The 22,262-nt window shown below is 37.0% G+C and overlaps 5 protein-coding genes across 5 annotated transcripts in view; 4 read left to right on the top strand and 1 right to left on the bottom strand.

Moving 5' to 3' along the window:
• Positions 1–1,465, top strand: part of LOC111635956 (inversin-like) — a 20,387-nt gene extending 18,922 nt beyond the window's left edge. The window contains exon 8 of the mRNA XM_023381102.1: positions 1,439–1,465. Coding sequence (XP_023236870.1) covers positions 1,439–1,465 — 27 coding nt within the window. The remainder of the gene's footprint in view (positions 1–1,438) is intronic.
• Positions 1,367–7,273, top strand: LOC111635952 (ankyrin repeat domain-containing protein 49-like). Its single transcript, XM_023381098.1, has 4 exons — positions 1,367–1,599; positions 1,718–1,918; positions 2,004–2,105; positions 6,957–7,273. The coding sequence occupies exons 1-4, from the start codon at positions 1,582–1,584 to the stop codon at positions 7,113–7,115; spliced, it is 480 nt and encodes a 159-aa protein (XP_023236866.1). The 5' UTR covers positions 1,367–1,581; the 3' UTR covers positions 7,116–7,273.
• A 396-nt stretch (positions 7,274–7,669) lies between these two features.
• Positions 7,670–9,073, bottom strand: LOC111635957. The gene has a single exon (XM_023381103.1). The coding sequence runs from the start codon at positions 9,071–9,073 to the stop codon at positions 7,670–7,672; it is 1,404 nt and encodes a 467-aa protein (XP_023236871.1).
• Positions 9,074–9,927: 854 nt separating this feature from the next.
• On the top strand, positions 9,928–12,291 carry LOC111635958. The gene has a single exon (XM_023381104.1). The coding sequence runs from the start codon at positions 9,928–9,930 to the stop codon at positions 12,289–12,291; it is 2,364 nt and encodes a 787-aa protein (XP_023236872.1).
• A 214-nt stretch (positions 12,292–12,505) lies between these two features.
• On the top strand, positions 12,506–14,869 carry LOC111635959. Its single transcript, XM_023381105.1, has one exon. The coding sequence runs from the start codon at positions 12,506–12,508 to the stop codon at positions 14,867–14,869; it is 2,364 nt and encodes a 787-aa protein (XP_023236873.1).
• Positions 14,870–22,262: the final 7,393 nt, after the last annotated feature.

The raw sequence follows: 22,262 nt of genomic DNA on the forward strand, positions 1-22,262 counted from the left end.
AATGTCGATTGCTTTTCTCTCTTCTTCAGGATTTTTCGTAAGTAATTAATAGCATTGCAATTGCAGAAATCCCCAAGCCTCAACCTGGTTTGGATGCCATTCTAAGACCGTTGTTCTGACATCCTTCCACTTCTTCAAAAGATCTTTAATTAATAGCAGATACTGGCATTAATCCTCTTTTTTCAGAAGAAAACATATCTCACCTAGTTTCTTGGTATTCTTCATTCAAGAGTTCATGGCGTTCTGTCATCAGATCCGTTTCAGGTTCTATTATAAACTCTTCAATGTTCTTTATATCTCAGATGTGATTTTTGGTACTCCTTAAGCTGCTTGAGTCTTCTTGATTATACAGTATTTTTCTTAAATAAGATTGAACTGCGGCCTACTGTAGACCTGTTCATGCCATACTGCCCAGCAACATTAGGCATCTTCTGCCCACTCTCTACCTTTGCTATTATACTCTCACCTTTTGAAAAGAAAAACAGATGCAAAACTTAACAAGTACCTACCCGACAGTCTCGCAAATACATAAAAGAATTGTTTTGTCAGAAAAATAAAAGGCTGGAATTACAAGGGAGAGTTTCAAAGTTTGAAGGAATACTATCCGATCAGTATATACCAGCTTGAGCGTCAATGTCAACGTCTTCCACACTCCAAAAAGTTTTGAATTGTTGCCCAAAGACAAGGGAAGACCAATCAGTATTCATTATTTTACGTCGCTTCTTCTTGTGTTTGTTCTTGTGTGATCCAATCATGTGTTCGTTGTCAGTAAAAATCTTTCGCAAAAGTGTTCGTTATCTGATTTGTTTGTTATCCGATCTGTTCGTTAACTGATCACCCACTGTATATTAAAAAGTTATTTTTTTAATTTTTTAATGTTATTAAATCAACATATAAAAAATACATTTTGTAATAGATATAAATTAAAAATCTTGTTCCCAAAATCAGTTCTGCTAAGTTTTGATAATTTATTGCTAAAAATTCCAACAAGACTAAGACAAGAAATCTGTAAGGCTAATAGAAGATATGGGTGTATTAATTAACTATCAAAATGCAGGATCATTATCCACCACATGAAAATTGTTTTACAAAATTCTACCTTAGTTTAAATTTTTGCTTCATGATATTTTTAACATTAACAACCAACTTATATTGTTGTTTTATCCTTTTTCTTGTGCTTCCATGTTCTTTTTATTTCATGTTTTAAATTCAATTTGAATATTCAATGTAATAAATTGATGAGTGAGCAGAATATATATTCAACTAGATTTCCAAATGACTGGGTCTGTTTTCTGTATGATTTTATTTTTTAAAAAAAGATTGTTATCTCCTCTACTAGGAAAACAATACAGCAACCTGACTGTAAGCAGAACTTATTTTGGAAAAAATATTCAATTATGTTAAATATATTTTTGAATCAAATATAAATTTATTTTAGAATCTACTGTTGGAAGAGTTCAAATAAAAGAATTAATTAATAAAGGAAATTTAGAAGCTTTGGAAGATATTATTCTCAGAGGACATGGAGGTTTGCTTTTGGGAGAAACATCACCAAATCCAACAATAAATGACTTTCTTACAATGGTGCCTTTCTATTTGGTAAAGTACTGAACAATTAAATTTAGTAGCAGACTAAAGTTTAATAAAAACTTTTGATTATAAGACTGTGATCAATATATAAAAGAATTTATCAAAAATATTTCATTGTATATTTCAGAAAAGAATTCATGATGTACATCGTGCTGCTATGAGAGGTCGTTTACAAGAAATTACAAAACTTTTAGATCATAAAAGTTTTGCAATTGCAACTGACCAATTAGGTGCAACTCCACTTCATAAGGCTGTCTGGTATGAAAATTATGATGTTGCTGAATATATTGTGAATAATTTTCCACTTTCATTAAATATTACTGATATGGTAAGGATTTAAAGATATATTAAAAATTATTATATTTGAACTTGAAAAGAAATCTAACTTTCCAAATACTGTAATATAATTACAGGATGGAAGAACGCCATTACATTATGCAGCAGTTTTACGAGATAATAAAGACATGTATAATATTCTTTTAAATGGTGGTGCTAGCAAATCTGTTCAAGATATTGTAAGTGTAATATATATTAAATTTAAATTTAAAAAATTTAATTTATAGTTTTTTTAATTTCATCTAAAATGTTTGTTAATATTCTTGAGTCCTATTAAATTTAGGACTCAATAGGACCCAGGTGTCTTGGCTCCAAAATGCCAACCCACATTATGAGTGAGTCCACATTCCACCAAACTAACATATATTGATAGACAGAAAATACCAGTAACTGATCATGCAATATGAATAGGTAAAAATACATAAAGTAGCTGTATATCCTGTTATATACATAAATACATAAATTAAAATAGCCATATCATATCATAAATATACTTTTGGAATTATTTTTATAACAAAATAGCACTTTCTAGAGAAAATACTGATACAAATAAGTGTCACTTCTAAGCCTTTAGATTTCTGGTACAGTTCGAGTATAATAGATGAACGAACGTTTTTGATTCTTTGTCCAGAATCTGCTTCAGGTTCACTATTGTTCCAAATGTGGAATGTCAAGAATTTTGAACATTTTTAAATAAAAATTGCTTTAACTAGTAATGAATCAATAATAAAAATTTGAATGAAGTATTCCAAAACTGTATTTTAATGCTGTAGGAAAACTATGAGAGAATAAAATATAATTATTGATGCATATGGTCTTCACAGGCATATCACCACACACGATATTGCATTACTTTCCTTGTAGTTTATACAAGAAAATAGAATTGAAAACGTTCATTCATCTATTATACTCAAACTGTACTGGAAATCTAAAGTCTTAGAGGTGACACTTATTTGTAGCGGTATTTTCTCTAGAAAGTGGTATATAACAAAACAGCTTTAATAATTATTGGCATAAGATACAGAAATAGTAAATTAGCAATAGTAATAGAATGGTGTTTCATACTTCAACTTTAATTTATTCCAGGAGGATATTTGAACAAATTAAATTTGAAGTAAGAATCAATTTTTTTTAATCAAAATATAAATTACATTAAAAAACTAAAATGTGATGACATACAAAAACAAATAGAGAGAAAGTAAATATATACACTGAGTGTGGCATTAACAGTTTTTTATTTTTGCTAGTGCTTTCAACAAACTTATGTTCATCATCTTCAAGCAAATGAAATTTAAATTAAATGAAATTGATAGAACACAATATTCTAATATAAATAAAAAAATCATTTAAATTGAAATTAAAAGTCATTATGAGTGTGATCAAAATTTGATTATGCAAGAGATTGAAACGTCATGAAGTGTATGTGTGGATATACACCCATGTCAAAAATGTGATAGAAGACACATATCACTGTTTAGTCATTTATATAGGGCAACTCACGTGATGAGCAGGTCAAGTGTGGGAGTATTGCATGGCTCCAAGGTTGTTGTAAGGAGAGATTCCCATATGAAAATGATTTTCTAGTTGCTGCAGTGTCTGAGTAGCATTGTTTAAGCCTACAATGGGTTGTAGTTCTGTTTGAGCACCCTTTTTCCGACTCCATGGTACACTTTCCTTTCATCCTGGTGCTCAGTTAGGCAGCTAGCATGCATTTGTGTTATGGCCCCAATGTATCAGTGTGTTCATCCCCATTACAGAATTCTCTAACAGCATAGCATAGACTCCCAATTTTTCAGAGGTGGAGAGTTTATCCCAATTGTTGCAGATGAGTCTGTGTAAATCCAGTAGCAGGGATAGGGACAGGAGAAAGTTATGTTGCCTGAATATATGGCAATATATATGGAGAGGGGTCCACGGTACAGTAATGGCAGTTGAACCATTGACATCTTCCTCTTGTTACATAGTGTTGTGTTTAGAAATAGAGATTCCCTCACCATATTATGCACATGCATGAACTTAGCATGTGAAAAACCAGCTGTGCATACTGCCAAACTGATGGTGCTCTACTCATCGGTTTACAAGTGGTTGCATTGATGATAATAACTCTTCTAGTGAGGGCAGCAATAGCAGTATCAACATATCACAAAGGTTGGAAAGTGACAGCAGGGATGATATGAGACACCTTATTAAACTTATGAAAAACTGAGAATAGTAGCCCTTTGGGTGATCTATGTATGTGCAAATTCAAGAATGTTATTGCCGCATCAACCTCTTTTTTCCACGTAAAGTTAATAGAGGGGTAAACACTGGACATTTATTGTTCTAATGTGAAAAATGTCTCATCTGTATTTTCCCATGCTCTGAGAATGTCATCTACATAATGCAAGTAAAACAGCATTATGTGGATTTTCAACAGCATTTTCAAATTTTATTGTGTAAAAAAAATAACTTCAGCTTTAATTGGTTAAGTTAATTGCAGCATAATGGCTGTAATAATTGTAGCAAATGGCTGATTATTGTTTGACATGCTTGTGGAAACCTCAATGTTTAGAGTTAAAATGTAAAAATGTTAAAAATGCATATCCAAACTAATTTGATTGAAGTACAATGCAAAATTTTTGCATGTGAAAATCATGACACAAAAACTGGGGTCTAACCTGTAAGTAATACCATATTCTATCTAGTCCCAAGTATTCTTAGAATTTGACAAAAATTATCACATTTAAATAATCACCAAAGCTGAATTTTATATTTTACTTTATTTAAAAAATTAATGGATTAATTATCTTACATATTAAGGGTGATCTAGCCATTGTGGTCACTTAACTTTAATTAATGCACTTTTAACATGCTGAAACTTACATGTGAATGTTTTTGATCCAGGTTTTTAAGTTTCACCAAGTTATAAGTGCATCATTTAAGCTATACATATTAATGATTGTAATATACTTTTGTATTCCAATAATTTTATTTAAAACTTGAATATTCAAAAATTCAAAAATATTTAAGTAATTTTCAATTCTAATTCTAATCATTTTTTATATGTTTGAATTATTTTTATATCTGGAAATTTTTAACATAACAGCAAAGACACTTGTTTTCCTTCAAATTCTAATACTGAATTTTGCAATAAATTCGTAATTTTTATTTTGAAAAAAATAATATTGGAAAATGGCTCAGTAATTCTTAAAATTTTAAATCTTATTCCTATTTCTACTTTCCATCCTCACTATTGTAAATGCCAATCTGTTTAAGTTAACTTATTTTAGCTCAAAATTCTGGTTTAGACTTACACTTGCTGTATAGGTTGATCCTAAACATATGGTAGGTTACTGGTAAGCTAAAACAGAGTATATGGTGGTAGCCTGTAGTGAAAGCATATTAACTTTATCAGGACATTAAATAAATTAATATACCTTTAATTTAAAACACTTTTCAGTATGATGTAAATAAATTATATGGCTCATATAATAAAAGGATGGGGACAAAAGGATCTATTTAGAGCACTAGAATACTACTAAGAATTCTTGTATATCATGTCTAATAGCAATGAGATTTTAAACTAAAATCAACAATTCTGATAAAATATTAATACAGGCATACCTCGACTTACGTCGTTCCCGATTATACGTCGTTTGTCAAAAAAGTATATGGAAAAATAAAAATCAAATTTAAGTCATTTTATTCGACTTTACGTCTGTCCGCCACAAATATTGAAGTCGTAATATCCCTAGAAAAACGTTTAAAGCACATAAAATCATATTAAAATATATACAAGTATGTTCTGTATTTACAGTAAATGCATTCGTAAATTTAGAATACTTTTTTCTGTCCTATATTAAAAACTAAAATTTATTTGTTTGTAAGCTTAAAGTAGATTTTTATTAACCATATATTATTAAAAATGCATTAATAAATAAAATACAGAACTGGGAATGGTAATTTATGGTTTAACCTAGTGACAGGTAGATTCGGAGACAAGTAAATTCGACTTACGTCGTTTTCCTGGAGCCAATTACCGACGTAAGGCGAGGTATACCTGTAATTTGCTCAGCATAGTATCACAACAATACTACTATAAGCAGTATATAATAGCAGAAAACTGTAATACCTTTGCTTATATGCTCCCATTTGCATCACCTGTTACAAACACTACATCATATTCTGGAACATTGAAACTGAATAAATGGTGATTCCTGTTTCAACAGACTATCTTCAATTTTTAATATTTTAGATAAATTTACTTATAGATTTTTGTGGTGTAAGAAAGAATATCAATAATAATGTAATAAATTGTTAATAATGCCCATCTGTATTTCTTGATGAAATTTTAATAAGAGATGGCTTGTGTTTATCAGCTGAACCTCCCCATCCCATTTTGGTATCAAGAAATTATGGTCAGCCTATGTATATTCAATTTTTATTTTTGTATTAATATCTACATTAAATATAAGTTCACCAAACATGAGGTTTAATCAGGAATATTTGTGACAGTCTGTTAGTTATATTGGGTGATACACAGTAATTGTTAAAAGCACTGTTCCATTTTTACCGTTTTCACATTTTACATCACAGTAGAAGTCAACCCTAATTTTTTGGAGAATTTTTTTTTCATGTGTAAAAAGTTTACTTATATACCAGCATGTATAGTAATTTAATCACAATTCTAGTTCTTTCATCATAAACATTTAATCTCATACTTAATTGCAATCATAAAACCTCCAAATTTTCACTTGTTTTAAATTCTTATTCTTTCCATTAGAGACAGATAAACAAGTCTAATTTGTCATTTTTTAATCATTACAATGAAATTGAAAAACTTATTGTTTATTAAAATAATTAAAAATAACTTTTTGTCAATTTTAAATCTATTATATATATCAATACAAGTATAATAAGTATTGTACTTAATTATTACAACAAACTTCATTATTTATATCTTATAATTTTTATATTACTAAATTATTTTACTTGTATTAGTTTATGAAAATATAAAATGATATTTTAAAATATACTAATTAAATTTTCAGAAAGGAAAAATTCCAGACTATTATTTACAACACCCAGAACTACTAAAAATTGATGAAGTGATCAGAAGAAACCAACGGATAAATGCAACACACATGGCTAATATTATTAATCATACCAGATCAAAACTTCCTCTGAGACGTAAGTATGCATTATTATAAAATTATCTAATACAATACACTCTTGTTAATCTGAAGTGATTATTGAAGGAGGTTGTTTGAATAAGTGGGATTACACAAAAGAAAAAGAAACCAAATACAGACAAATACATATACTATATTTATTCTAAGGGCCATCCATAAATTACATAAGGGTGATTTTGGCCATTCTAGACCCCACCCACTCTTGTATAAGAAACACTAATATTTTCTTTGATCCCCTCCCCTTCCCTATCTTATGTAATATTTAGGCATGATTTTATAAAAAGATTTTAACAAAAAAATTTTTTTAAGAAACCCTAAAAACCTTAGGTCCAAAATATATAATTATTAATTAGTTAATTAATATGTACTAAGATAACTACTTCCAACACGTTAACACCTCGTTTAATAATAACGATCCACGAAACAACCTTTTTTTACGAGGGTTATTTTCACTATTCAGTTCCACGAGTACTTTCGACCTCCACCGAGGTCTGCTTCAGGTGGTGAGTGTCGACCCGACCGTTGTAACGATGTTGCCAACGATGTAAATAAATAATCGTGCGCGTCGGGTTTCACCCCTCCGACCGCCGTTGCTCGAACTCCTCGAATAAATACTTCCACGCCTGTGCAAGTGTTTCCCCGTCCTTGTAGTTGATGCAGTTGCCCCCCATGCTAGCTTTGTGAATCTCCCAGGCCTCCAGGTGACGGATGTGGTCCGCTCGGAACACGTGTCTGATAACTTTGGTGTTCCGGAAGTCCGCCCTTATTTCCGGGTCGGTGACATAGGTGGATAAGGCAGTGGTGTGTCTTTTATGCTTAATATCAGCTTGGTGTTCGCGTATACGTTTCTGTGTTGATCGGATGGTGGAGCCGATGTAAACTAAGTCTCTATTGAACCTGTCGTCCCGTATGGGAACGGAGTAAACACCTGGGGCCCTGGTGAGATCGATTGCGTCCTTCGCGTTGCGCAGCAAGTCGTAAAGCGTGCCGGTTCTTAAGTACGCGATTTTGGTGCGGCTGTTGCTAGCGATCTCCCTATATAGGGGGTCTAAATGCCGGTTGAAGCGGACGACCGCGCGTTTCGCGTTCCCATCCGGTTGTCGGTTGTCGTCCGGCGATGGTAGGGGGCTGTCCCTGCGGCTAGGGGGGCGGCGAGCGTATGCGCGTGCTAAACCGCGGACCAAGGCTTTGTTATAACCATGTTCCACGGCAATTTTTTCTATGCGTCGGATCTCCGACCATGCGTCGCGCACATGTGTGTGGTGCGTGAAAGCCCGTTTGGTAAGGGCTCGGAAAGCCGCCATTTTGTAAACAAAGGGGTCAGAAGAGCACGCGGGAATGAACAGCGGGAGTTGGTCAGGTTTATGGTAGACGCTCGTTTCTATCTTGCCCCCCCTGAGACGGATGTTAACATCAAGAAAATGAGCACTCGAGTTGCTAACCTGTTCTAAGCCGAGGGTGAGGCCATATGCATTGTCGTTCATACACGACAAAAAATCGTCCAGATTGGGAGTGGTTTTCCACAGTATAAAGATGTCGTCCACGTATCTTTGGTATAGACTGATGTTTGGTAAGAATTTGGGCAACACTTTCTCCTCCAGTTGTCTCACCACCAGCTCGCAAAGGTCCCCCAAAAGCGGGCTGCCCATGGGGACACCTCTTCTTTGTAAATAAGTGGCCCCGTTAAACTGGAAGACTGAGGTGTAGCACATAAGATGCGCCAGCTCCAATATCTGCTCACGGTGCCGGAGTGCATCATTCTCACGTAGTAGCAGGTCCCTAAGAGCGCAGAAGCATGGCTGCAGCCTTATCGAAGGGAAAAGGGACACGAAATCCAATACCGTGATGTGCGGGTCCTCCCCAACCTTGACTCGCCGTAACACCTCTACAAACTCGGCAGAATTGGTGGTAGAAAACTTGTAACCCCTCAGTCGCTCGGCGGCGATGTTGTGGACGGCCTTCTCGAGCAGCCTCATAGGGGATCTGGCTTTATCCAGGACCGGCCTAAGGGACGGGGTCTGTTTGTGCGTTTTGGCGAACGCGAACAGCCGCAGGGACAGCCCCCTACCATCGCCGGACGACAACCGACAACCGGATGGGAACGCGAAACGCGCGGTCGTCCGCTTCAACCGGCATTTAGACCCCCTATATAAAGAGATCGCTAGCAACAGCCGCACCAAAATCGCGTACTTAAGAACCGGCACGCTTTACGACTTGCTGCGCAACGCGAAGGACGCAATCGATCTCACCAGGGCCGCAGGTGTTTACTCCATTCCCATACGGGACGACAGGTTCAATAGAGACTTAGTTTACATCGGCTCCACCATCCGATCAACACAGAAACGTATACGCGAACACCAAGCTGATATTAAGCATAAAAGACACACCACTGCCTTATCCACCTATGTCACCGACCCGGAAATAAGGGCGGACTTCTGGAACACCAAAGTTATCAGACACGTGTTCCGAGCGGACCACATCCGTCACCTGGAGGCCTGGGAGATTCACAAAGCTAGCAGGGGGGGCAACTGCATCAACTACAAGGACGGGGAAACACTTGCACAGGCGTGGAAGTATTTATTCGAGGAGTTCGAGCAATGGCGGTCGGAGGGGTGAAACCCGACGCGCACGATTATTTATTTACATCGTTGGCAACATCGTTACAACGGTCGGGTCGACACTCACCACCTGAAGCAGACCTCGGTGGAGGTCGAAAGTACTCGTGGAACTTAATAGTGAAAATAACCCTCGTAAAAAAGGTTTTTTCGTGGATCGTTATTATTAAACGAGGTGTTAAAGTGTTGGAAGTAGTTATCTTAGTAAGCAAGCTATGCCGGCTAAAGTCTACAAGAAGACCGTATTGGCCCTTACAAGGGCTAGGGCTAAACTTAGTTTCCTAATGGAGTGCCAGAGTAACGATGTTTTGCCTATGTCTATTCACCGGATACGCCTCCCCAAGAACTGCGAGACAATACTCCCGAAACTCAGGAAGATATGTTTAAGAAGGGCCATTCGAGTCGCCAGGAAGAACGTCTATTCCATCCTGGACAGATTAATCCGATTAGAGAACCAAATGTTCAAACGCAACCGGACGGAACTTGAAGACGAGAACAGAAGGGCGGCGTGCTTCCAGGAAATCCTATTGCGCAACCTACAGACAAGGTACCGTAAAAAACTTGACTGGATCTTAGCTAAACAAAGTCCGCACAAAAAACCGTCGCGGGCTGCACCGGTGATTTGTTGGGACCACATAACTCCCCCGGATTTTCTCCTTAGCATCATGCAGCATGGTCCGATGTTTGCCTCGGGACTGTCGAAAATGCGCCCGGAGAATATAATGCCAGACATCGAAATGCTCATCAACGGCTTGAGCGACACCCGAAAGGAGTACTACAGGTGGAAAGCCGCATTCACGTTTTGTTCGGTCAACTGGACCCGCGATGACAAATGGTGGCGCATCTTACGAAAAACCAGGAAATGGTTGACGGACGAACGCATCATGGTCCTAAAAGCGGATAAAAATAAATCGCTCGTTCTATTAAAGGAAGCCACCTACAGGTCTCTCATGCAACGGTATATCGACGACACTGACTGCGAGCCCACCGACGACGGCTACATAGATAAGCTACAGTCCCGTGTTTCTAGGTTCACCCGCACGTCGTTAGCCATGAAATGGGGATTGAGCAAGGCGGTCGTTGCCGCTCCTGACGTTCCGAGGCTGTTCGCGTTCGCCAAAACGCACAAACAGACCCCGTCTCTTAGGCCGGTCCTGGATAAAGCCAGATCCCCTATGAGGCTGCTCGAGAAGGCCGTCCACAACATCGCCGCCGAGCGACTGAGGGGTTACAAGTTTTCTACCACCAATTCTGCCGAGTTTGTAGAGGTGTTACGGCGAGTCAAGGTTGGGGAGGACCTGCACATCACGGTATTGGATTTCGTGTCCCTTTTCCCTTCGATAAGGCTGCAGCCATGCTTCTGCGCTCTTAGGGACCTGCTACTACGTGAGAATGATGCACTCCGGCACCGTGAGCAGATATTGGAGCTGGCGCATCTTATGTGCTACACCTCGGTCTTCCAGTTTAACGGGGCCACTTATTTACAAAGAAGAGGTGTCCCCATGGGCAGCCCGCTTTCGGGGGACCTTTGCGAGCTGGTGGTGAGACAACTTGAGGAGAAAGTGTTGCCCAAATTCTTACCAAACATCAGTCTATACCAAAGATACGTGGACGACATCTTTATACTGTGGAAAACCACTCCCAATCTGGACGATTTTTTGTCGTGTATGAACGACAATGCATATGGCCTCACCCTCGGCTTAGAACAGGTTAGCAACTCGAGTGCTCATTTTCTTGATGTTAACATCCGTCTCAGGGGGGGCAAGATAGAAACGAGCGTCTACCATAAACCTGACCAACTCCCGCTGTTCATTCCCGCGTGCTCTTCTGACCCCTTTGTTTACAAAATGGCGGCTTTCCGAGCCCTTACCAAACGGGCTTTCACGCACCCCACACATGTGCGCGACGCATGGTTGGAGATCCGACGCATAGAAAAAATTGCCGTGGAACATGGTTATAACAAAGCCTTGGTCCGCGGTTTAGCACGCACATACGCTCGCCGCCCCCCTAGCCGCAGGGACAGCCCCCTACCATCGCCGGACGACAACCGACAACCGGATGGGAACGCGAAACGCGCGGTCGTCCGCTTCAACCGGCATTTAGACCCCCTATATAGGGAGATCGCTAGCAACAGCCGCACCAAAATCGCGTACTTAAGAACCGGCACGCTTTACGACTTGCTGCGCAACGCGAAGGACGCAATCGATCTCACCAGGGCCCCAGGTGTTTACTCCATTCCCATACGGGACGACAGGTTCAATAGAGACTTAGTTTACATCGGCTCCACCATCCGATCAACACAGAAACGAATACGCGAACACCAAGCTGATATTAAGCATAAAAGACACACCACTGCCTTATCCACCTATGTCACCGACCCTGAAATAAGGGCGGACTTCCGGAACACCAAAGTTATCAGACACGTGTTCCGCGCGGATCACATCCGTCACCTGGAGGCCTGGGAGATTCACAAAGCTAGAAGGGGGGGCAACTGCATCAACTACAAGGACGGGGAAACACTTGCACAGGCGTGGAAGTATTTATTCGAGGAGTTCGAGCAATGGCGGTCGGAGGGGTGAAACCCGACGCGCACGATTATTTATTTACATCGTTGGCAACATCGTTACAACGGTCGGGTCGACACTCACCACCTGAAGCAGACCTCGGTGGAGGTTGAAAGTACTCGTGGAACTGAATAGTGAAAATAACTCTCGTAAAAAAGGTTGTTTCGTGGATCGTTATTATTAAACGAGGTGTTAAAGTGTTGGAAGTAGTTATCTTAGTAAGCAAGCTATGCCGGCTAAAGTCTACAAGAAGACCGTATTGGCCCTTACAAGGGCTAGGGCTAAACTTAGTTTCCTAATGGAGTGCCAGAGTAACGATGTTTTGCCTATGTCTATTCACCGGATACGCCTCCCCAAGAACTGCGAGACAATACTCCCGAAACTCAGGAAGATATGTTTAAGAAGGGCCATTCGAGTCGCCAGGAAGAACGTCTATTCCATCCTGGACAGATTAATCCGATTAGAGAACCAAATGTTCAAACGCAACCGGACGGAACTTGAAGACGAGAACAGAAGGGCGGCGTGCTTCCAGGAAATCCTATTGCGCAACCTACAGACAAGGTACCGTAAAAAACTTGACTGGATCTTAGCTAAACAAAGTCCGCACAAAAAACCATCGCGGGCTGCACCGGTGATTTGTTGGGACCACATAACTCCCCCGGATTTTCTCCTTAGCATCATGCAGCATGGTCCGATGTTTGCCCCGGGACCGTCGAAAATGCGCCCGGAGAATATAATGCCAGACATCGAAAGACTCATCAACGGCTTGAGCGACACCCGAAAGGAGTACTACAGGTGGAAAGCCGCATTCACGATTTGTTCTGTCAACAGGACCCGCGATGACAAATGGTGGCGCATCTTACGAAAAACCAGGAAATGGTTGACGGACGAACGCATCATGGTCCTAAAAGCGGATAAAAATAAATCGCTCGTTCTATTAAAGGAAGCCACCTACAGGTCTCTCATGCAACGGTATATCGACGATACTGACTGCGAGCCCACCGACGACGGCTACATAGATAAGCTACAGTCCCGTGTTTCTAGGTTCACCCGCACGTCGTTAGCCATGAAATGGGGATTGAGCAAGGCGGTCGTTGCCGCTCCTGACGTTCCGAGGCTGTTCGCGTTCGCCAAAACGCACAAACACACCCCCTCTCTTAGGCCGGTCCTGGATAAAGCCAGATCCCCTACGAGGCTGCTCGAGAAGGCCGTCCACAACATCGCCGCCGAGCGACTGAGGGGTTACAAGTTTTCTACCACCAATTCTGCTGAGTTTGTAGAGGTGTTACGGCGAGTCGAGGTTGGGGAGGACCCGCACATCACGGTCTTGGATTTCGTGTCCCTTTTCCCTTCGATAAGGCTGCAGCCATGCTTCTGCGCTCTTAGGGACCTGCTACTACGTGAGAATGATGCACTCCGGCACCGTGAGCAGATATTGGAGCTGGCGCATCTTATGTGCTACACCTCGGTCTTCCAGTTTAACGGGGCCACTTATTTACAAAGAAGAGGTGTCCCCATGGGCAGCCCGCTTTCGGGGGACCTTTGCGAGCTGGTGGTGAGACAATTGGAGGAGAAAGTGTTGCCCAAATTCTTACCAAACATCAGTCTATACCAAAGATACGTGGACGACATCTTTATACTGTGGAAAACCACTCCCAATCTGGACGATTTTTTGTCGTGTATGAACGACAATGCATATGGCCTCACCCTCGGCTTAGAACAGGTTAGCAACTCGAGTGCTCATTTTCTTGATGTTAACATCCGTCTCAGGGGGGGCAAGATAGAAACGAGCGTCTACCATAAACCTGACCAACTCCCGCTGTTCATTCCCGCGTGCTCTTCTGACCCCTTTGTTTACAAAATGGCGGCTTTCCGAGCCCTTACCAAACGGGCTTTCACGCACCACACACATGTGCGCGACGCATGGTCGGAGATCCGACGCATAGAAAAAATTGCCGTGGAACATGGTTATAACAAAGCCTTGGTCCGCGGTTTAGCACGCGCATACGCTCGCCGCCCCCCTAGCCGCAGGGACAGCCCCCTACCATCGCCGGACGACAACCGACAACCGGATGGGAACGCGAAACGCGCGGTCGTCCGCTTCAACCGGCATTTAGACCCCCTATATAGGGAGATCGCTAGCAACAGCCGCACCAAAATCGCGTACTTAAGAACCGGCACGCTTTACGACTTGCTGCGCAACGCGAAGGACGCAATCGATCTCACCAGGGCCCCAGGTGTTTACTCCGTTCCCATACGGGACGACAGGTTCAATAGAGACTTAGTTTACATCGGCTCCACCATCCGATCAACACAGAAACGTATACGCGAACACCAAGCTGATATTAAGCATAAAAGACACACCACTGCCTTATCCACCTATGTCACCGACCCGGAAATAAGGGCGGACTTCCGGAACACCAAAGTTATCAGACACGTGTTCCGCGCGGATCACATCCGTCACCTGGAGGCCTGGGAGATTCACAAAGCTAGCAGGGGGGGCAACTGCATCAACTACAAGGACGGGGAAACACTTGCACAGGCGTGGAAGTATTTATTCGAGGAGTTCGAGCAATGGCGGTCGGAGGGGTGAAACCCGACGCGCACGTTTATTTATTTACATCGTTGGCAACATCGTTACAACGGTCGGGTCGACACTCACCACCTGAAGCAGACCTCGGTGGAGGTCGAAAGTACTCGTGGAACTTAATAGTGAAAATAACCCTCGTAAAAAAGGTTTTTTCGTGGATCGTTATTATCAAATTTACTTCTCTTTTATTTTATAAATATTATTACATAAAGTTTATCACAAACATTAAAAAAAATGAATAAATGAAAAAAAAATTATAAACAGATATTGTAAATTTTCATAATATGATGATTTATTTTTTCAATTACTATAGATTCCCTTAAAATACTAATTGCACCTAATCTATTAATACGTTTTAAGAAGCATCTGATCACAGACATTCACCAGAAAGTTGACTTCTTATTCTAGAAATTAAAAAATTATCACTACAAAATAGTTTTCATTATAAATGTGTTTTATAAATATTGAAACATTTGTTTTCTGATAAAGTATTGCTGAAAGACATAAGGAAAGTGTGAGATCGATTGTTGTTTTGTTAATATAACATTATTTTTTAACATTATAAAATAATATAAAAAGAGAAAGTATGTCCTTATGAAATATAGTTACATTCTCAATGCACAGCTATATTCTTCCTAAAGGATCCTATATCTATCTAATTTTGCAAGTTATGGCTTATAAACTTATAAAGTCATTGGCTAATAGTAAGTCTACCAGAAATTAATTTTAAAAAGTACTACTACTATCAAAATTCAATTTGGTGGTAGTTATTCTGTTTTAACCATGTTAAGTTTTTCATCTATTTGTTACAAATTAATTGTTATTTTTACTTTTTTCTAAACTTTAAAAAAATTTTTGAACTGATTTTAAGCCTTTTTATTTATTTAAAAAATTCATTTAGATTTACATTCATTATTTTTAATGGAATGTCAATTAATGATGACATATCTTGGTCTTAAAAAACATTCTATCACAAAANATAATAAAATTAATTTTAATTTTCACAAAAGGATGCAAAAAACTTTGACTGATCAACTAGCTAGTGCATGTGTAAACAGAAACATCATACAAAATAAAACAAGAGAGAATAGAAATCACATTCCATTGCCATATTAATTACATCTTAGATAAGGTCAATAAAATAAACTACATGCTGTTAAAAAGTGCTAGGTGCAGCTGGGGACTAAATCGTAAAGCTTGTAAAACTCTATATAATGGGGCAATACAACCAATGCTACTTTACATGGCCTCTACCTGGGGTCATGTAACTAGTAAAAATTCAGTAGCAAGTAAATTACTCTCTTCAAAGACAGTTTGCCATCAGAATTTCAAAGTGTTGCATAACTGTTTCTACTAATGCCTCTGATACTAGCAGAGCTCCTTCCTTTGCCACTATGTATTGTAGAAAAGGTTCTAAACTACTACATCAGAACTACAAACATCAAGGCTCAACAACAGTCTCTACTCATATATATGGCTGTTCATATTATATCGCATNTTGTTATTTAAAAAATTCATTTAGATTTACATTCATTATTTTTAATGGAATGTCAATTAATGATGACATATCTTGGTCTTAAAAAACATTCTATCACAAAAATTCAATTTTTATATTTTATTTTAGCATATTTATGAGTTTTATGACATTTTATGGAATTGGTACTTGATAGGAAGAATATTTAAACAATTTTGCATTTAAAAATCAACAAAAATCAACATTTAAAAATCAAAAATCATCATAAAAATCAACAAAAATCAACATCTATCATTGTCGTTACTAATATCTGATTTATTCATTCATTTCATTAATATTCTGGTAAAAATAGTTTAAAATTTTTTTTAATTTTAATTTTTAAAACAACATAAAAGTTATAAATTGAGTATTCAGTACAAACTTGGCAATATTTATTAATAAAACATTATGAGTTCCTAAATGACTGACAATTTATTTATTAGAAGAAAAAGTATGAAGTTAGTACTTTTAAATAAAAAATTCAGCAATGAGTTGCTTAACTTTTCCCAGAAACATTTGATGGCACCATGTTATCATACTTTATATTTTTAACTATTATAAAATGGCAAGAAACTTAATTTTGAGGGTAGAGATAGGATTTATAAAAAATTGTAAATGCTAATAACAAGTAAAATCGTCATTAATTAAGTCTGATCCTACTGGGTCTATACATGACCCCATTATCTCCACTCCCCTCAACCTTTAAGCATCAAAATTTAATAATATCAATTCCCCTAATAAACAACCTCCCTAAAAAATTTCAGAAATTTTGACAAAAAGCACAGGAATTATTAAGCTTCAAAGAGGGTGAAAAAAAATAGTGTCCCCCCATACACATCCATACATACAGAAAACCACCTAGTATTTTTGCATTTCTCAACATTTCAAGGTGTCCTGAGTCGAAAAATGTAAAAATCTTGGGGGGGGTCATTTTTTGATCAACCACCACCATACTTTCCATCCGTTATATATAATAGCTGGGAAAGTAATGAATGTGGTATTATTTGTTAGTGCTACAAATTAAGAATTATACATATAAAAGGAGCTCCATATTCACAGGTTACATTAATGCAAAACTGTAGGCAAGTATGGAAACCATGAATATAGATAGGAGAAATATATTGAAAAATATATTAATAGAGTATGGAAACATTTTCCTACAAAGAAATTTTACTACTGCATTTCTAATTTGTTCTCTTTTTTCTTAATCTATCTTATAGTAGGATTCATTTACAATGAAAGTACAGTAGAGCCTCGATTATCCGACCCCCGATTAACCAACATCTCGGTTAACCGACCGTCCTAGTCAGCAAATTTCAAATGTCTGTTAGTGATGTGGCAGTACAATATNAGAACTGTTTCTACTAATGCCTCTGATACTAGCAGAGCTCCTTCCTTTGCCACTATGTATTGTAGAAAAGGTTCTAAACTACTACATCAGAACTACAAACATCAAGGCTCAACAACAGTCTCTACTCATATATATGGCTGTTCATATGCTATCGCATTGCAATTACCCTACTATCTGTGATCATCACCTGTAAACAAGGTTATCCACAGAGTACATTTGGTGTCATCTGCTTCCTCCATGGATAACCATGCAGACATTAATATCTACACAGATGGGTCTAAAAGCTCCCTTCATGTCAGCTCAAGTATCTGTATCTTCCTCCAAACTGACATATTTTGCCCAAAATATGTTAGAAGGTATAAATACTTCCCACATACCTCCATCTATCAAGCTGAAGAAGATGCTGACTACCAAGCTGTTCAGTGGGCTCCTTCACTACCAAACAAAACATTGTCTGTCAACATTTACAGCTATTCTCAGTCTGTCCTAAAAGCTCTATTAAATCCCAATTGCAATAGCAATAAAATCACATATATCCAGCACCATATTAAAAATCTTGTAAATAAGATAACTTTTATATATTTTCCTGGCCATTCTGGCATACTTAGAAATGAAAAAGTCGACTTTGAGGCTAAGTCAGCTGCAAAGGACACTGACTTGGACTACACTCACATCCCTCTCTCACATAGCAGCCTTAAAAATTATATTCATGACAATGCTATGAAAAAGTGGAATCCACTTTTTCAATAAAGTCTTGTTAATGGTTGAGCAGTTTTACTGCTCAACCAATAGTATTTTCTTCCATGTTTTTTGAACATAATTGTAAAAAGCATCAAACAGTGGCTTCTGAATAAGCTTATTCAGTGGTCATGGCCACCTGAAACCAAGCGTAAAGATTTCTAATTTCAGAATAAGTGTATGTTGAACGTAAATTGGACAATGATAGATCATATGGTCGATGGTGTCTAGGTTTTAAAGAATACAAATCGTACCAGATGCCCAAAAGCTGTTGACAAACAAAATTGCAGGAAGAAATTGTTAAAAATTGATGAATAACGCACAACACTTTACATACTCATTTAACCAAACATATCAAAAATTGCCCTGAAAACAAAGGATCATATAATGAGAGAGAGATGACTTGAAATGCACAACATATTTCATTTTGCTTCAAGTGCATTTTTCACTGCTTGCACAGTTCGTACTTTGAAGCACCATTTGAACTCCAAAGAAAATTTTTCTGAAATTTAGCATTCAAATTTAGAGTTGCTTGAAGTATGACATACTACTGTAATATTATTATGTTGGGTTTAGAGGGTTATACTCGGTTGACACTGGTGGCTGTGTACTATGCCGGACCAGAGTCAAGGTATAGCAACCAAAACAAAACTAAAATTAAATAAGTGTGTCAGTGTGTGTGTCTGTATTCAGGAATTTCCTAACAATGTGACATGTATTCAATATAGTGGCCTTCTGTAGTGTGATGTATGTATTTCTACTCAATTGTAATGTTCCCAGGCTTTTGTGTAGTGTGTGTGGTATCATACCCGTACAGGAGAGAACGACAGGTATAATAAGCACCCTTTCCATCCTCCACAGATGCCTTATTTCCTGGGCGAGTTCTGTGTACTTGCTAATTTTTTCAGTGCATGTGTTTTGTACATTGTGAGTGTTTGGAATGNCATGGGATATAATAATATACTACACTAATAATGGATTTTTTCATACTTTTCAGTTATCCGACTTTTCAATTATCTGACCAACCCCAGTCCCCAATTGAGTCGGATAATCAAGGCTCTACTGTATGAGCAATCTTAGCTCTTGGATTTTCTCCTGACATTGAAGAAAATCCAACAACTATACATATTAATTTTGTCTTTCATGTTTTTTTTTCTTTTAATATTTTACCATTAGAACCTTTTGCTCTAGATAACACTATTGATTTGTAATGATAGAAGAAAAACTAACTGTAATCTGCTGATAAAATTGGAAACTACTGCAGAAAATAAATCATTCTTTAAATATACAGGGTGACCCAGACCACCCACACCTCAAAACAAAGAGAAGAGAGTTTTATCAAAACAAAAAAAATTTTGATAAATAAATCAGCTTATGCTTTTTCAAATATTTTCAACTTTGGTGCTGGCCAGAAATAGGCAATCTGGGCTAAAAGTTAAATTTTTTAACTGAAACATTTTTTAAAATTTCAATTCAGATTAAACATAAAAACTAAGATAATTTTCTCTCAAATATTTTTGCTGATAATTCCTCCACTGACCATAAAACAATCTTGAAAATGAGAGAGACAGAGAAAACTGATACTGTGAAAATAAGAAAATATCTTACATCATAAAATATTTTTATTAACTTACCATTGATATAGGCAAAACATAATAAAATCATACGTAATCATATGTGATTGTTGCTAAACTAAGAAAAATTGTTACTGCTGCTACATAGTATGTTTTTCATTTAAAGTTTTCAGATGTAATCAATTTAGTGCTGATTAACTGTTGTTCAATCAAAATATTCATTCTGAGCACTGTTTCCACTGATGCAAGCATCTACTCTGCTTAAAAAAATTTATTGCTTGAAGAACTTCATAGGAAATGACAACATATAGGTATGTAACTGAACTATGGCCCTTTGATTTTTTGATAGATGTGTAACTGAAAATGAAAATGTAAACACAAATATAATGTAACACAGCTGAAAAATATCATGATAAAGTGAGTTGTAAGAAGGTTTTTTCCAAGAAGAATTCATCACACTTTTGAGATCATTTTATGGCTGATAGGAGATTTTCAGAAAAAATGTTTTGAGACAAAATTCTTATATTTTTTTTGCATTTAATCTGAATCTAAATTAAAAAGTATTCACGTTCCATTTAAAAAATTAGACTTTCAGCCTGGATATCCCATTTCTGGCCAGTGCTAGAAGTTGAAAATAACATCACTGCTTGATAAGGCCAATCCAATTTACTTATCAGCATTTTTTAATGATACTTACTTTCTTTTTAAAAAAGTGTACAGACTACCTGTATGTCTGGATCACACTATATACAGAAACTGGTATTTAATAAAATAGGAAAAAATATAAATAAATGCAATGTAACAACAGAAAATATTAACAAAAATAAAAAGTATCAACTATCAATACTTTATATAATAAACATCTAATTATTTATTTATTGTATAATGTAAATTTAACTCTTTAAAAACCTAATTAGGATATTCTGACATAAAACTATTTCTGACTAGGTTCACCTTATCTATTCAAACTTGTTTAAAAATGGTTTCCAAAATATCTATATACTTTTATGTACAGAGGGTGTCATAAGTTGTTGTAGTTCTATGATGGTAACACTTATCAGTCAATTATTATACAACTTATGTATGCATTCCTGTATCATAATATAAATATTGTTTGGTAGTAATCTATTATACTTTATGTTTTAATCTCAGCTTTGCACTGAGTTATTTTGCAAAGCTATCATTTGACTTGAAAAATGGATGAAAAATTTGTCATTAGAATACTTTTGTGAATTTTCTGCAAAAAAGGTATTAGGGCTAAGTTATAAACTCCATGCTGCATCCATTTCCATATCAGCAAACATGTCCATACAGTATAGTTATAAACTCTGTATTATTTTGAAAACGTTTGTGAAAATATTTGGAAATAAGCACTGTTTTGGTTTACAGCAGAAGTAAGTCGTTTATTTTACAGTGTGTATAGAAGAGATTATTTAAACTCCGTATTGTATTCTTATGGCTATACTGTATTCCATAAGAAAAGTTTGCATCCATCAAACTTTTATGTTAGGGATATGGAGGCTTGGCAAAATATGCAAGGACCAAACTGCCATTAATCATTACAATTGCAAGTCAGAAGCTGGAAACAATCAACAAAATACAAATACAACAAAGTTTTGATCAACTCATATTACTTCTGAACAAGATAAAATTTAAAGTAAGAGTTACTTTGGTCATAAAGAAAGAAAGAAAAAGAATGAATGAATAAATTATTGTAGTGTTAGATCTAGAATTATCAAGGATGTTTTCTCATGTATACAATATCTCATAAGAAAATATCACCAGCCGACATATATTGGGTTGTTCAGAAAGTAATTTCGTTTTTTTTACCACTAGACGGATTAGTCATATTTTTCCTGCCATTTTCATTCTAAACCATATTATCACTATATATTTTGACAGCTAGCCTTTTAAGGCTTATTTGTAAAAAATTTTGTTTGATTTTGTGCAATTGTTTATTTTTTGTGTCCCATCAAATATGGAAGATTGAAAGCAGAATTTTTGGCATATTTTGCTCTTTTATTACAGAAAAGGTAAGAATGCTGTTCAAGCGAGAAAAAAATTGTATGACATGTATGGAGGCAATGTATTGACAGAACGACAGTGCCAAAACTGGTTTATAAAACTTCGTTCGGCAATTTCAATATTAAAGATGCACCATGTTCTGGATACTGATTAAAGCAAACTGCCGAATAACAACACGTGAAATCACCAAGAGAT

This window comes from Centruroides sculpturatus, unplaced genomic scaffold (assembly GCF_000671375.1).
Source record: "Centruroides sculpturatus isolate CEXI.00-Female unplaced genomic scaffold, Cexi_2.0 scaffold954, whole genome shotgun sequence".
Classification (NCBI taxonomy): domain Eukaryota; kingdom Metazoa; phylum Arthropoda; class Arachnida; order Scorpiones; family Buthidae; genus Centruroides; species Centruroides sculpturatus.

Bases quoted from the DNA above. Each gene is read 5' to 3' on its own strand.
- LOC111635952 (XM_023381098.1), top strand. The intron at 1,919-2,003 runs GTAAGGATTTAA...ATATAATTACAG, and splicing joins CATTAAATATTACTGATATG to GATGGAAGAACGCCATTACA. The intron at 2,106-6,956 runs GTAAGTGTAATA...TTAAATTTTCAG, and splicing joins GCAAATCTGTTCAAGATATT to AAAGGAAAAATTCCAGACTA.
- LOC111635957 (XM_023381103.1), bottom strand. From the start codon at position 9,073: ATGAGGCTGCTCGAGAAGGCCGTCCACAACATCGCCGCCGAGCGACTG.
- LOC111635958 (XM_023381104.1), top strand. From the start codon at position 9,928: ATGCCGGCTAAAGTCTACAAGAAGACCGTATTGGCCCTTACAAGGGCT.
- LOC111635959 (XM_023381105.1), top strand. From the start codon at position 12,506: ATGCCGGCTAAAGTCTACAAGAAGACCGTATTGGCCCTTACAAGGGCT.